This window comes from Lissotriton helveticus, chromosome 5_1 (assembly GCF_964261635.1).
Source record: "Lissotriton helveticus chromosome 5_1, aLisHel1.1, whole genome shotgun sequence".
In the NCBI taxonomy this organism is placed as follows: domain Eukaryota; kingdom Metazoa; phylum Chordata; class Amphibia; order Caudata; family Salamandridae; genus Lissotriton; species Lissotriton helveticus.
Window position 1 is genome coordinate 1819469024 of NC_136065.1, and position 14813 is coordinate 1819483836.

The following is a 14813-nucleotide window of genomic DNA, read 5'->3' on the forward strand; positions in this document are numbered from 1 at the left end:
TAACGTCCCAATAGACATGGGTGTTTACTGACCGCAGTCCCAAGCTGGCGGAAGAGAAAATCTTCTTTCCAAGACGATCCAGCTTCTTGGATTCTCTTTCCGGCAGGGCGGTAGGGAAAGCGCTTTTAAAAGTAGAGGCTTGGATCACCAAGCTCTCAGGGGTGAGGTGTTGGGAATGGAAAGTGGGGTCGCTCGGGCCGGGCGGTGGCATTGGGCAATCATCCTATCCACAGGATAGCCCCCGTGTTGTGCCTGGACCAAGTGCCCAAAAGGATGTCACTAAGGGCCTCGTTGTATGGAAGCAGAGGCTCCGAAGAGCTAGCCGCCAGCTAAAGCACCTCTGTCAGGAGGTTAGTCCTGACTGCCACGGTAGGGAGGTTGAGAGCTTCGGCTGCCCTACGTAACACCAACTTGTACGAAGATCCCTGTTCCGTAGCCACGGTAGGAGGAGACAACATACCAAGGTCAGGAGAGGTGTCCAGACCACTGGCATCCCCCAGTTCCTCTCTCCAGTCCTGTTCTACCTGATCAGCTAAAGCAGTGGTTCCCACAATGTGTGCCGCGGCACCCCGGTGCGCCGTCATGAGTAGCCAGGGGCGCCGCACACGATGTGGGAAAAAGCTTGTAATCATGCTGAGAGTATACACCCTAGCAATTAAAAAATTATGCGTGGTTTGCCTGAAGGCAGCAAGTGAAGCTTATTTCAATGACACCCAGCCGCAGCGCAACACACATGAAAGTTACAAATGCCAACGTATAATCCAGAATCATCGTTTGGCCCAAGAGCGCACTGCCGCCATACCCGTGTGCCTACTTTCATGTAGCCTCCTCATATGGCACGCCATACGCAGCAATGTCTGATGAACGTTATTGGACCACCACCGGGGTTGGTATTGCTGGGGTATCTATTCTAAGGTAAGGAATCGAACATTAACCGGTTTCTTTCAGATGCACAAGTTACTTACCTTCGGTAACGATATATCTGTAAGAGAAAGTAGTTGGTGTTAGATTCCTTACCTTCGGTAACGATATATCTGTAAGAGAAAGTAGTTGGTGTTAGATTCCTTACCTTAGAATATCCCCAGGCGTCAGACTGGATCCGGAAAGTTTTGCGTAGCAGTACCCCTGCACGTCGGTAGGCGTCGTCTGCGGCTCCGCGTCCGTCGTCGTGATCGCTGGGATGACTGAGTACTTAGACGCCGCCCTCGCGCGCTGTCGTCTGTTCTTGTACATAGCTTTCCACGCCAGGATCACAGAGCCATGCCAGAGAACGACACTGGTGCCATAAAACTAGGGCCCTCAAAGGGAAATACCTTAACCATAGATATCGGTTCGCAGAACGGGCAGGATGGGTGGGGTGGTAAGGAATCTAACACTAACTACTGTTTCTTACAAATATATTGTTACCGAAGGTAAGTAACTTGTGCATCTGAAAGAAACCGGTTAATGTTCGATTCCTTACCTTAGAATAGATACCCCAGCAATACCAACCCCGGTGGTGGGTCTGCGAACCAAGATCACACCAGAAAGTCCTGGAGAACGGAACGGCCGAAAAAGCCATCTCTCCGGACTTGGCTGTCCAGGCAGTAGTGCCTAGCAAACGTGTGCAGCGAGGCCCACGTAGCTGCCTGACAGATGTCCTGTAAGGGGACTCTCCGACCCAGGGCAGTAGTAGCCGCCGTGGCCCGAGTGGAATGGGCACTCAGTCCAACAGGGGGCTCCTTTCCAGCCAAAGAGTAACACACCTTGATGTACAACACGACCCAACGAGAGATGGTTAGTTTGTGCACCGCCCGTCCCTTCTTCGCGCCCACGTAACCAACAAAGAGCTGGTTGTCCACCCGGAACTGGCGTGTGCGATCAAGGTAGAAGAGCGCACGTTTTGGGTCCAGACGGTGGAGCCTCTCTTCTTCCTACGAAGGATGCGGAGGCGGAGAGAGGGTGGGCAAGGTGATTGACTGCCCGATGTGAAAGGCCGTAACCACCTTTGGCAGAAAATAAGGACGAGTTTTTAAAACAACTTTGTCCGGATGGACAGAAAGGAAAGGAGGCTTAGAAGATGGAGCCTGGAGCTCACTCACTCTCCTGGCAGAGGTGATGGCAACCAGGAATGCAGTTTTAAGAGTCCGAAGACGAAGAGGGCAATTGTGAAGTGGGTCGAAAGGAGCGCACATCAGATGGTTAGAACAAGGTTCAAGTCCCACTGAGGCATCACGAAAGGAACAGGAGGAAACCTGTGCGTGATGCCTTTCAAGAATCTATTTACAACAGGGGACTTGAAAAGAGAAGGCTGATCAGGAAGCCTCAGGAAGGCTGAAATGGCAGAGAGGTAGCCCTTAAGAGTGCCCAGAGCAGAGCCCTGCTGGGCAAGAGAAAGGAGGAAGAGGAGAACCTCAGAAAGGGGGGCAGAGAGTGGATCCACAGCCTTTGCTGTGCACCATGCCACAAATTTGTTGCACCTGCAGGCGTATATAGATTTTGTGGAGGGACGCCTGGCTGGCAGAATCACATCACAGACTTCAGGAGGCAAGTCAAATGGCCTCAACTGCCGCTGCTCAATCTCCACGCATGGAGGTGGAGGCTGGACAGGTTCGGGTGGAGGACTGTCCCCTGCTGCTGCGACAGAAGGTCCTCCTAAAGAGGCAGACGAATCGTGGGATCGACTGACATGCTGAGTAGCTTGGGATACCAGTATTGTCGTGCCCAGTCTGGAGCCACAAGGATGACTTGGGCCCGGTCGTGCCTGATCCTCAGCACTCTGGGCAGAAGTGGTATAGGCGGAAAGGTGGAAACAGACGGCCGCTCCACTCGCGACGAAAAGAGTCTCTGAGCGAGTGCCGCCTTGGAAATTCCAACGCGCAGAACTGATGACATTGCGCGTTCTCTTCAGTGGCGAATAGATCTAACCAAGGCTCTCCCAACTGCGGAAAGAGGCATTTGCGCCACATCAGAGTTTAGACGCCATTCGTGATTCATCATGCACCGGCGGCTGAAGTCGTCCGCCCTGGAGGTCAGGGTACCTGCCAGGTGTTGAACAACCAGGGTGACGCCCTGGTGTTCCAGCTATTGCCAGAGGCGCAGAGCCTCCTGACAAAGGGTCCACTACCCCACCCCGCCCTGTGTGTTGCAGTACCACATGGCGGTGGTGTTGTCCCTGAACACTGCACTACACTTCCCCGGACAGAGGGAAGGAATGCCTTCAGTGCAAGCCGGATCGCCCGCAGCTCCAGAAGGTTGATGTGGAGCTGGGACTCCGCTGGAGACCAGAGGCCTCTGATCTCCCTCTCTGCCATGTGGCCCCTCCCATCCCAGGAAGGACGCATCCGTCACCACTACGTGCTCCGGTTGGGGTAGGGAGAGAGATTTGCCGCTGACCCAATCGCGGTTCGTGAACCATGACTGCAACTGTCTTGCAGTGCCCTCCTGAGATCCTGAGGTGGTCGGATAGGTTGCCCTGATGCTGTGCCCACTGAAACTTCAGGCCCCACTGCAGAGCCCACATCCGCCACCGGGCGTGATGCACCAGAAGGATTCCGGAGGCCATCAGACCCAGGAGCCGCAGCGCCAACTTGACCGAGACTCGGGATAAAGGCTGAAAGATCTGAATCAGAGCCTGAATATCCCAAACCCACTGTTCGGGGGGATAAACCCGAAACTGCCATGAGTCCAGAACCACTCCGATGAAAAGGAGCTTCTGAGAGGGGCACAGGTGCGACTTCGGCACGTTGATGGAGAACCCTAGCGAGTGCAGGAGGTCGGCCGTAGTCTGGAGGTGGAAGACGACTGTCTGGGGCGAGCCTGCCTTCAACAACCGGTCGTCAAGATAGGGGAAAGACTGAAACCCCCAATCTGCGCAGATGAGCTGCTACCACCGCCATCACTTTTGTGAACACCCGTGGGGCGCTAGTAAGGCCGCAGGGGAGCACGGTAAACTAAAAGTGCTTGTGGCCTACCGTGAACCGCAGGTAACGCCGGTGGGCCGGCAGGACGGGGATTTGGAAATATGCATCCTGCAAGTCCAACGCTCCCATCTAGTCTTCTGGGTCCCGGGCAGCTAGGACCTGAGCTAACGTCAGCATCTTGAACTTCTCCTTCCGGAGGAAGCCATTGAGTCTCCGAAGGTCCAAGATAGGGCGTAGGCCTCCTTTGCCCTTCTTGGGTACCAGAAAGTAGTGGGAATAGCAACCACATCCTACTTCTGGCCCAGGAACGCGCTCGACGGTCCTCTTGGCCAGAGGGCCGTAACTTCCTCCTGTAGAAGTCGCAAATGATCCCCCAACATGCGGTGGTACTGAGGTGGCATGCCTGGAGGGGTTGCCTCGAAGGGGAGGGAGTAGCCCCTTCGGACGATTTGCAGCACCCACATCTCCGATGTGATGGAGCGCCAGTGAAGGTGATGGCGAACCCTGCCCCCCACTGGCGTCGAATGGGCCTGAAAATTTGGACTAGGAGGATTTTGAGGCAGATGCTGCAGGGGCGGGTGTGGACTGGACTTGCCAGTGTCCCCCAGCTCCGCCACGGCGGTTACCACATCTGCGAGTGTGTTAAGGTTGGTTCTGCGGCCTGTGGCTAGCTGGATGTGTGGGCGCGCCCCTTCCTTGGCCACGAAAGGCGGAAGTTTGCTGGTGTTGGCCAAGGCCCAAGGACTTGGCCCTAGCCCTGGAGTCCTTGAAACGCTCCAGCGCACTGTCCGCCTTGTCGCCAAAGAGGCGATGGCCATCAAAGGGCATGTCCGTAAGGGAGTCTTGGACATCCCCCGAAAAGTTGGCGGACCTCAGCCAGGCATGGTGGCAAACCGCCACTGTCGTCGCAATCGCCCTGCGAGTCCGTGGTATCCAGTCCACACCGTATCGAATAGCGTGCTGCATCCCGTCCCTCTGCTAGGGCTTGGGCAAGCTTTGCATGGACCTCCGCCAGGCACTGCGGCAGCAGTTCCACAACCGTATCCCACAGAGAGTGGGAGTAACGACCCAAAAGGCAGGCGGTGTTGACAGACCGCAACCCCAAACTTAGTGAAGAGAACAGTTTCTTCCCGAACTGATCGTACCTTTTGGATTCCCGATCCGGAGAAGCGGTTGCAATGCGGTCTGGGAGGGAGAGGCATGGATCACCTGGCTCTCAGGGGTGGGGTGAACGGACAGGAAGCTGGGGTCTCCCGGAGCCGGGCGGTGGCGTCGGGCCATGTTCCGATCTACAGGGAGGCCTGTAGAGGGCTTGGACCATGTGCCCATCAGAACGTCAGTGAGGGCTTCGTTAAACGGCAGGAGAGGCTCCAAGGAGCTTGCCTGCTGTTTGAGCACCTCAGTGAGGTTAGTCCTCATGGCCACGACAGGGAGCTCAAGAGCCAAGGCCTTGGCTGCCCTAGTCAATACCACGCTGTAAGCAGCCCCCTCCTCCGTAGCCACGGTAGGAGGGGAGACAAATCCAGTGTTGGGCGAAGTGTCCAGACCACTGGCCTCCCCCAGCTTATCTGCCCAGTCCTGGCTCAACTGGCACTGCAGTGCCAGAGGGTCCTCAGACCCCTCCCAATCCCCCTAGTCATCCATCTCCTGATAGTCAGGAATAAAGGATAGAGTCGGGTCGTCGGTGAAGGGCTCACCAATTGGCGAAGACGGCACCGGGTGGCTCCGGTCCGATGCAGTATCCGGACCGGGGTGGGGATCGGGGATGACGCAGTCTGGGGAAGGCGCCGGGGGTGACACCCTTGGTGCCGGGGTCGTAAGGTCGACCGGCGTCATCACGGATCCAGGCCTGGATCCCGGGGAGTCCTGCGGCATCGGGACTGGAGCCGTCGAGGGCGCCGGGGCCGAAGCCGTCTGGGCCGAAGCACCCGAGGGCGCCAGGGCCGAAGCACCCGAGGGCGCAGGGGCCGAAGCACCCGAGGGCGCAGGGGCCGAAGCACCCGAGGGCGCAGGGGCCGAAGCACCCGACGGCGCAGGGGCCGAAGCACCCGACGGCGCAGGGGCGAAGCACCCGACGGCGCAGGGGCCGAAGTCGCCGGGCCGCTTGGGCTCCCAGTCGGACCCGCGGGGCTCGAAGGAGCCTCGGCGTGTTCCGACTGAGGGAAGCGCGACCTCATGGCCGCGAGGAAGGCGCTGATCTCCTCCGGCGTCGCGTGCAGCCCAGGGTCCGGCTGGTGGGGAGCTGGACGCGGTGCTTGCGGCTCGGGCGGAGCCGATGGGACAGTGTCGCCCGAAGCCCCGGCTGCGTCGCGCAAACGTCGGGGGAGTCAGGCGCTGGATGCAGAGGGGCAGACGACGCAGAGGTACTGCTACGCAAAACTTTCCGGATCCAGTCTGATGCCTGGGGATATTTTATGGTAAGGGATCTAACACTAACCGGTTTCTTTCAGATGTTCTGCTGCGCCTCAGTTGTCCCTCTTCACAAGTTAAAAGTAGATAACAGGTTGGTTGCACACTAGAATACTCCTTGCTTTCAGTTTAACTACAAAGAAGGGGAACATGACAAACTGGTGACCCCCCCCAAGCCTGTGTAATATTTATATGCAGGCTGCTATTACTGCTCTTCCTTCGTGTGAAGAAATGCTGCGCCGGAATTTACAAGACACTGCATTCTGAGTGGTCTGGCGTGGTTATTTTTTGGTTAATTAATGCTGCACAATTACCAACTTTGCACGATTGTCGAGTTAAAAAACAATGAAACAAAATGCTCACATTTTACACTGAAAGCAAGTGGGAAATATAAACAGAGAAGTACCTGGACTTCAAGGATTGCATGAGTTGAATATCCTGGTGATTCTGAAACGGAATGTATTCCCCATTGTGGCCCAAAACGCTGTAATGCCCGAGAATTGAGCTGGTGTTAACGGCCAGAGTTGGAAACCCTGGATCTACAGCTTTTAGTCAGATATATAAAAATGGCAGGTCACCTTTGTAGAGAAAAACAGGCATTTCTTCAAGCATGTTTACCCTTCCATGCATATTCACCTATTATTTTATCGTTCCATTCTCCGCTTCATACACATACAAAAATATTGTGTATGGGGTATAAAAACTTCAACCGCTTTTGAAATTCATATGTTTACATAGTAAACAAGGATACCAAATATTTCAGATAGAACAATGCTAATATCTGAAGAAGCACAGCCGACTTGACTAAAAGACCACCTTGCATTGTTAATAGGTAAAAATTATTGATTTCTAGGAACATTTTACATAAACAAAATAGAGGGCACAGCTGTTAAAAATCTATTAACTATGTACTCTGATCGCCCCAACTTTTTTTAGTTGAAGCTGTGGCTCTGCATTATTATTTGCTATTTTATATAGCGCGGACGTGGCCCGTACGTATCAGAGCGCTTTATGAAAGTAGCATGATACAAGGGGACAGCAAGTTACTGTTACAATAATTATGTTCAGACATTGTCGCTGCTGAAAAGGTGAATAGCCTCAAACACACCTCCTACTTTCCTCTTGGGCCAAATAAGGTCTCTCTAATTTTATTGTAATTGCATGGATATAGTGCTTACTACCTTGGAGAAAACATCACAGCACTGATATGCAAGTTTAGCTCAGACTTCAGCAACCTGGGCGTCGGAGAGACTGTTAATTCACCCTAGACTAGGCCACCTATGTTTGATTTATGGGAAAAGGAGTGCGACAGAGGGATGAGAGAAATACATGAAACTAAAAGTGACACCAAGACTTTCAGTCTGAGAAAACAAGGACAAGCCCCCCAGGTGGAAGATGGAATCCACGGGTTAAAACAAAGTGTGAAAGATTCAAAGAAGAAGAAAAGCAGGACAAAGGCAGAGAGAGGGGAGAAAAAGAATGCCTGAAGAAAGGCTTCGACAAGAGGTGGAGAAACTAAAAGGATGAGGAATAGAAGACGCTTTAGCTTTTTCATAACTGAAAGTTTCATCATTAACTGACCATAAACAGAACGCAAGCTTCCTTTTGGCGGTTAAAAAAGGTTGAGTCATGGAAACATATTTGGCAATTCATATTGTATAGTTTGTCACTTAAACAATTAAAGTTCTTATTAAATGACTTATATTTTAATTTTGCTACAAATATGATTATAATACCTTCATCAGCTCCATCCCAATTAATTTCAGGGAGAGGTCGGGCTTACATCCCCCCCCCCCAACAAAATAAGTGACAATGAGGAGCCAGGGCCAACTGCCAATTAGGTCGAAAAAGCTTGGGTATCACTGAGCTACAGGGTCTCCTGACCCCTCCCAGTCCTCATCCTCTGGGTGCCAATCTGGCTGAAAGGGGACCCCAGGAGTGACAGGGGTACCAAAAACTCCTCTCGGGGCCCGGCGACGTCGGTCCTGTTCCGCATCGGGATCGAGGCAGGGGGTCGACACCGGCCAGGCGGCCGACCGGAGTTGAATGCAGTAATGGTGCTGGAGGAAGCGGCGCCGGTGGAGGCGTAATGGAAGCCGACCGGCGCTGATCCGGATCCAGGCCCTGATCCAAGAGGGGCCTGCAGCGCCGGGGTTGTCAGCAGAGGAGCCCAAGGACCCCCAACAGCTTCCGCGGGCCCAAAGGTGCGCCGGCTGGTCAGGGCCGCCCAAAGATGGCATGCATTGCTTCGTGGAACGTACAAAGCTGGGCGGGAGTCGCTCCGGGTCCCGGAGAGGGAGGGAAACGAGGAGTCATCTATTCGGGCTCCGCACACGGAACCGCAAGAGGGGCACCACCCGCATGCTGCGTTAGATCAGCTGACCAACGAGGAGAAGTGGAAGAGCAACAATGCTTCTTCAACTTCATATGCATCGACTTACCCGACCCACATTGCGAAGACTTCGATGACTTTGACGAATGGTGGTGGCTCCACGACCAGTCCCTCGACCTCCCTCTCGGCCAGGACCTCAAACGCCGCAGAGCAGATTGCCGGCGCTCAAGCAGCTTTCGGGACCGCTCTCGCAAAGCCTTCAGTGCCATCGACCGGCAGTCAGAGCACGGCTTGGGGTCGTGCTCCAGGTAAAAGAGGCACATGCGGTACGGATCCATTACCGACATCAGTCGGGTACAGGAACCCAAGGCCTTGAAACCAGGCATCCCTTGTGCACCAGGAGTCGAAGACTCACAACAAGAAGTCGCAGAAGTCGAGAAAGAAAGCCAGTCAAAAAGTGGCTGGAGGTATCGCTCTTCCCGGATCTGTGCTGGCTGGCGCTGAAAAAGAAAGAACTGATGTCAGCGCGCGAGGGCCACATCCAAGTAGCTGCCATGATGTCATCCCGCCGACACGACCCCAACGATGGACGGAGATCCGAACGACGCCACCTTCCGACGCGCAGAGGTACTGCTGACGAAGTCTGAAGTCTGGGGGTAATTCTAAGGTAAGGAATCTATAACTAACGTGTTTCTTTCAGATAGCAAATATACAATACAACTTCAATCTTTCGCTGCGGTCCACAATTATCACTTTACAGTCTAAGGCATGCTGCACTTTCAGCAGAGATACGAACATGTACTGAGACAAGACAACACATTTAGAAAAAACAAGCATAAAGGAATCACTTCTTTATTACTTTTTTTAATGTTCTGTAATTTCAGTTCATTTCTCTCAGTGTACAAAACTATCATATTTGGACAGCATTTCTCACAAAGAACACAGAAGGAAGGTTTTTTCTAACTCTCAAATATTAGTGATCCTTTATGTGATTCTGAATTGCAATTCCTTTAAAATTGGGGCACGTGCAAACATAGTAGCCTTCAAAGTCAACAAGGAAAATATTTGTTCAGCAATTACAAAGAAAAAAAGGGTTCTTTGGCCCTTAAAGAAAAGTTAAACTTAATGGTTATATACCAGGAGGAACAGACAAAACATTTTGGTTCTTAAAATGACTTCTGTTTAACAAGTAGTACACTTTTAGTTTAAAGCACACCGCACAGAACTTTAGGCGTTTTGCTGAAACTTTGATGGACAATCTTTTTTTTTAAATTGTGAAAAGTATCTGGATAGAGACAAACCTTCAATAGTGAATGATGGTGAAAAGTTGAATGTTTGCATTTTTGGCTCCAGATCAAATCAGTGCTGGGGCAGCTGTTGCGCTTAATAAACCCCTTAACATAACATTCTAAACTGGATTTCAAATATATGAAATGTATGTTAAACCAAATATTTTGCAATATATATGTATGTCAAGAACATATGTCGGACCATAGAAATTTTCACTATGAAATTGTTCATATATAAAATTGTTTCAAATAGCAAAATCTGGTTTGAATTTAGAGTTTTGCGGTTTCAAATCACTGATTCATTGTGAAATACTGACTGGGTCACTTTTGTCAAAAAATGTTATTCTTCTATCCGGATATGAAAATTGTCATCTTGCAATTCCCCTTTCTTCACTTTATGGAACTACTAAACCTCAGAAAGATTTCATGCAGCAAACGTGATGCATTTAATCTTTACATCAGCCAATAATGTGGTAAGTGCCAGCGACAGAGCTACAAATGGATTTAAGTTTTTATAAGCAGTGGAAAGATTTTTCTGGAGGAACTTTACATTCTGTGACATACAACTGGAAATCTGCTTTTCCTAAAGTAAAGTCCCTGATTTCCTTCTCAAAAAGGTTGACAAATGTTTTTGTTTGCATGTATGTATTATTCATACCGGAGAACCATTCTAATTTCACTGGTAAAGTACCTATGCAAACCAAAAATTGGTCCACAACAATGACATCACTGTTTTTGCGACAAAGATGTAAACAAGTGAAAGGCTGTTCTGCTTTTTTGGGAAACCATCACATTCTTCTGATGAGGTTTATAAAGACCAATATGGAGTGCTACAACTTGGTTGGTTGGCTAACAAAGAAATAAAGAAGCATATCAGCACAATGCAGCCATCTAGTTGCATAGATCGGTAAAATGTACTATAATGGATTGTGATGAACTAAACTAATGAAAACATGAAACCGCAAAAATGATGAAGATTCCTCAAATGCACAGGCCCGAAATCACATGCCTGTTTTTCACTTCAGATTTGTGGATGTTTTTGTAAATGACTCAATTGATATTGATTAGTTATCTCCACTGAGCTAGAAAGGCCACCATTTTAAAACGATCACACAAAGGACCAAGGAAAACGGACTTTCAGTCCATATTTAATCGGTTTTCTGTGTGGAGTTTTGAGGTATTACGATTGGATTTTAAACTTACTGGGACAATAGCCAGAGATGTGTTTTAAATAAATGTAGCGATAGTCTTGACTGCAAGCAATAAGAGCTTTCTCTCTGGCTTACTTACTCACAACAATCAAGACTGAAATGCCACGAGGACTAAACTATAGACAGATCAGATTATGAACTTCTAGATTTACTTCCAAGAAGAACTCAGCCCCAGTCCAGAAAAGGATTAGTCTGTGGCCCAAAACGTAGTCCAAATTACAAGCATTGAAGATGGTTATAAGTTCTGTTTGCTACCTGCCTAAATCCATGGTCCAAATAGTATAGAAGCTGCTTGGGTACCATGAAAATAACAGGGTTCGGACATCCATGAAACTATTATTTTCACAATAATAATAACCATACAAGCTTTCTGAATTGGTTTGTTCCTACAAGGATGATAATATGAAATACAGGAAGGGGCACGAGAAACAAAATGGGATTTACAACCATGCGGGTGAGTAGGAATCAGTTCACCAAGAACTTCACTGTTGAATTATTAGCCTCCGAACACTCAACTAACAAACCACCCTCAAACTGTCACCACGAACAAGAGAAATACCAAGAAAAACACTGATTTTTCCAATGATAAATAACACTATGGTAAATAGTCAATGATTAGTGACTGCTTTTGCATATCACCTTCACAAAAATTGAGTCTTTTTTATTTTCCAAAGGTGAAAGTTAACAGTTATTTCAGGCAGTTGCTAGCAAGATTATGCCATTCAGGATCTACGGTTAAGAAGCTCACACTGTACAACATCAGCACTAAAGCCTGGCCTCCCACATATAAACACTAGAAAATTAATTTTAACCCCTTAACGAAAACTGAACTTCGAAAGGAGCCTTGTCACAAAGGTACTATATATGCTCTATGTCTGAAAAAAATCAGCTTATTCACATTAGTTCACTTGTGAAGCGTTATGCTGTCTATGGTAAGTATGATCAGATTAGTAGTCCGCACCTCCGACTGGCTATGAAGGTTTAGATATTCAAATAGACGTATTAGAACATAGAGTGTATCCTTTAAAGAAAAAATAACACTGGAAATCCACCACCATGAAGACCTTAGAGAAGCAGGAAAATAACACGCTAGGGGACCTGAGAAAGCCACTCATATGGTGGTAAGGGGCTTAAAGCTAGGCAATATATTAAGTATTGGGATAAAGTGATAGACACACAGGTAAACTATTAAGTGTGAACACACAGTGATCGATTATTCATTTCCAACAAGGGATTGCTACAGTGTCAGAGTATCAGATAACTTCACAAAGGGAAGCAAAGTAAGTCTGTACAATTAACACTATCAGCAGATAGAGTTAAAGGTTCATGATGAAAGAGAATATGCATGTAGGGAATGCAAACAGTGGCACCATTTAGAGTTAGTCCCAGAACATACATGGCTATCCAGTCAGATAACCATTCAGAATTATGGCATAAGGGGGGATATGTAGAAAGATCTGGATTAAATAGGAAGGTCACACTAGGCATCTGCACAAGTCCCTAAGCAGTGGGTATCCAACTGGTAACCACAAACTCCAAAATTATGATGTGCAATACACAGTCACATATACCAGCAGGAATTAATGTGAAACTACTGTCCATCCAACTTCCTCCAGCATTGCACTCCCATTCAGAATCTGAATACTCACAGGTGATCAGAAAGATAAATTCATTAAAAAAATCCACAATTAATTACATCATTTTGTACAGTTGGTAGGGGAAGGGGTGTAAAGGGGAACTGGAATAATGAGGCAGCACTTCTCTCTTCTCACAGGATGTTCATCTTCAGGTTCTTTTTTGTAGATTTCTTATGCCAGCGCAAAGCCTTGTCCTTTTCACATGAATCACCGACACATTTGTATCCGGAAGGGCAGCAGTGGTGCCCATCTTTACAGCAAACAGCCTGAAAAGAAATGAGAAGAGTCTCATTTAGAGAAATGAAGGACCTAAGAGGAGTTCTTTAACCTGCTGCAAAATGGCCTTTATGGCAACAGCTCCATGTGCAGCATTACACAGCTTTGTTCTGGAGATGTAATGAAAAAAGCGTAAATTGCCACACTTTTATAGGAATCTTGTTCTTGGAATAAATTTCAACCAGAGGGGCACTAGTCCTCAGCAAGTTTACAAGATGTGTTAACGCAGGTAGGCTTAATATTTCCTTAAAGGAATAGCGGCCAGCACATCTTGCGGTTTCACCCTTATAAGAAGGCAAGATATTATCTGGATACTGAAATCTAACATAGTGCCAACATAGGACTCTGGAATACATGACACGAAGTTCTCAGATATGGATCCTAGTTGTGCAGTTACAGATAAGCAGCGTATTTCTTCAGCCGCATTAGATCTTTTTTTAAAGGAGTCATATGCTGGAATCCATCTAGGAAGCTGTACAAGCAATAACAACGGAAGGAGTGATAGAAAGTCTTGTATTATTGAAAACAGTTTGTGAAGAACTGCTTATCTCGAAGCATATTCCATTGCTGATTTGAGCCTAAACAGCAGTTCCTTGTGAAGGTGTAGCAGCTTTTCCAGATAGCCACTGAAACTCCAGTATACAGAGCTACTGTCACAAAGACATCTCTAGTGGATTGTGCCCCATCTCCTCCTTACAAATTACAGTTGGCTTTACTGTGGCAAAACGTAATTGTAACAGCAACCATCTGGTGATGTCTTAAGGTGTACAGCATTTGTAGGGTGTTCATATAAAAAGAGGTGGTTTGATCGTCTGAAAGGACAAGTTCTAACTATGTAGAAGCAAAGGTATCTTAAATGCAAAACAGAATAAATGCCCCCCCCCCCGCTCCCTCCCCACTTTCAGCCTTTCTAACAAATGAAGTTCGGTTTCCGCTTTGTGGGACAAATGCAGTTTCGTTTCTGTGAGAGAGACTTGGGAAGAAATCTCAAAACAGGCACATTATGTGAAAATCATAAAGTGCTACAGGAATCAAAGTCAGATTAGTATGCAGAATTATTCTATATGTATTGAACCTCTAGTAGCTACAGCAGGTAAGCCAGCAACGGATATGGCTAGGCATACTTTCACAAATGTACAAGGAGGACATACATGTTAGCTTCCAGGGGTATAAATATATGTCAAATTGTATGCACCCATCAACATTTCCTGTAAGATGTCTTACTGTCTAGTTGTTGAGCAAGGCCTTTGGATGAGCTCAGATGGTATGTATAAGCCATGCATTCGGTCAATTTCTTACTTGGGTGTCTTCCTGGAAAGTTCATACCTTGGATGGCTCCTTTAAAATACTTGTGCCAGAATGTGAACCTTGAGTTAATTCCCTGCTCAATTTAAACCATGTCTTTGTTGTGCCTATTCCATTCATACTCTGTCGTGTATTTCTATAGGTTCTGAATCGATCCCCCTATTCCTGACCATATTCTGGTTAAACTACCTAGCTAGTTAACTAACAGTCAGCCCATGAGGCAAGAAATCCCCCATGATGCAGATACCGTTATCTGACGCAGTCACACTACGGCACAGGAACGTGTTATCTGATTAGGTCATAACGCTTGAGATCTAATTAGACAAGCGATATTCCTCCAGCCCCTGATAAGGAATACGACGTTCTCATAACAAATCAAACCTATGACAACCTGGATAATCCGTGCGGCCATTGTTTTGATTTCACAGAGAATTTTAGTAAAGAATGTGCTA

The 14813-nt window shown here is 48.2% G+C and overlaps 1 protein-coding gene across 5 annotated transcripts in view; it reads right to left on the reverse strand.

The window, feature by feature from the left end:
- Positions 1-14813, reverse strand: part of GRN (granulin precursor) — a 1937406-nt gene that overhangs the window by 142645 nt on the left and 1779948 nt on the right. For 4 of the 5 annotated variants that reach the window (XM_078645173.1, XM_078645175.1, XM_078645174.1 and 1 more), the window contains one exon: positions 9492-13046. The exons of the other annotated variant lie outside the window; for it this stretch is intronic. In XM_078645173.1, coding sequence (XP_078501299.1) covers positions 12912-13046 — 135 coding nt within the window. In that variant the 3' untranslated portion in view covers positions 9492-12911. Of the gene's footprint in view, positions 1-9491; positions 13047-14813 lie in introns of those variants that run through there. 5 annotated transcript variants of the gene reach the window in all.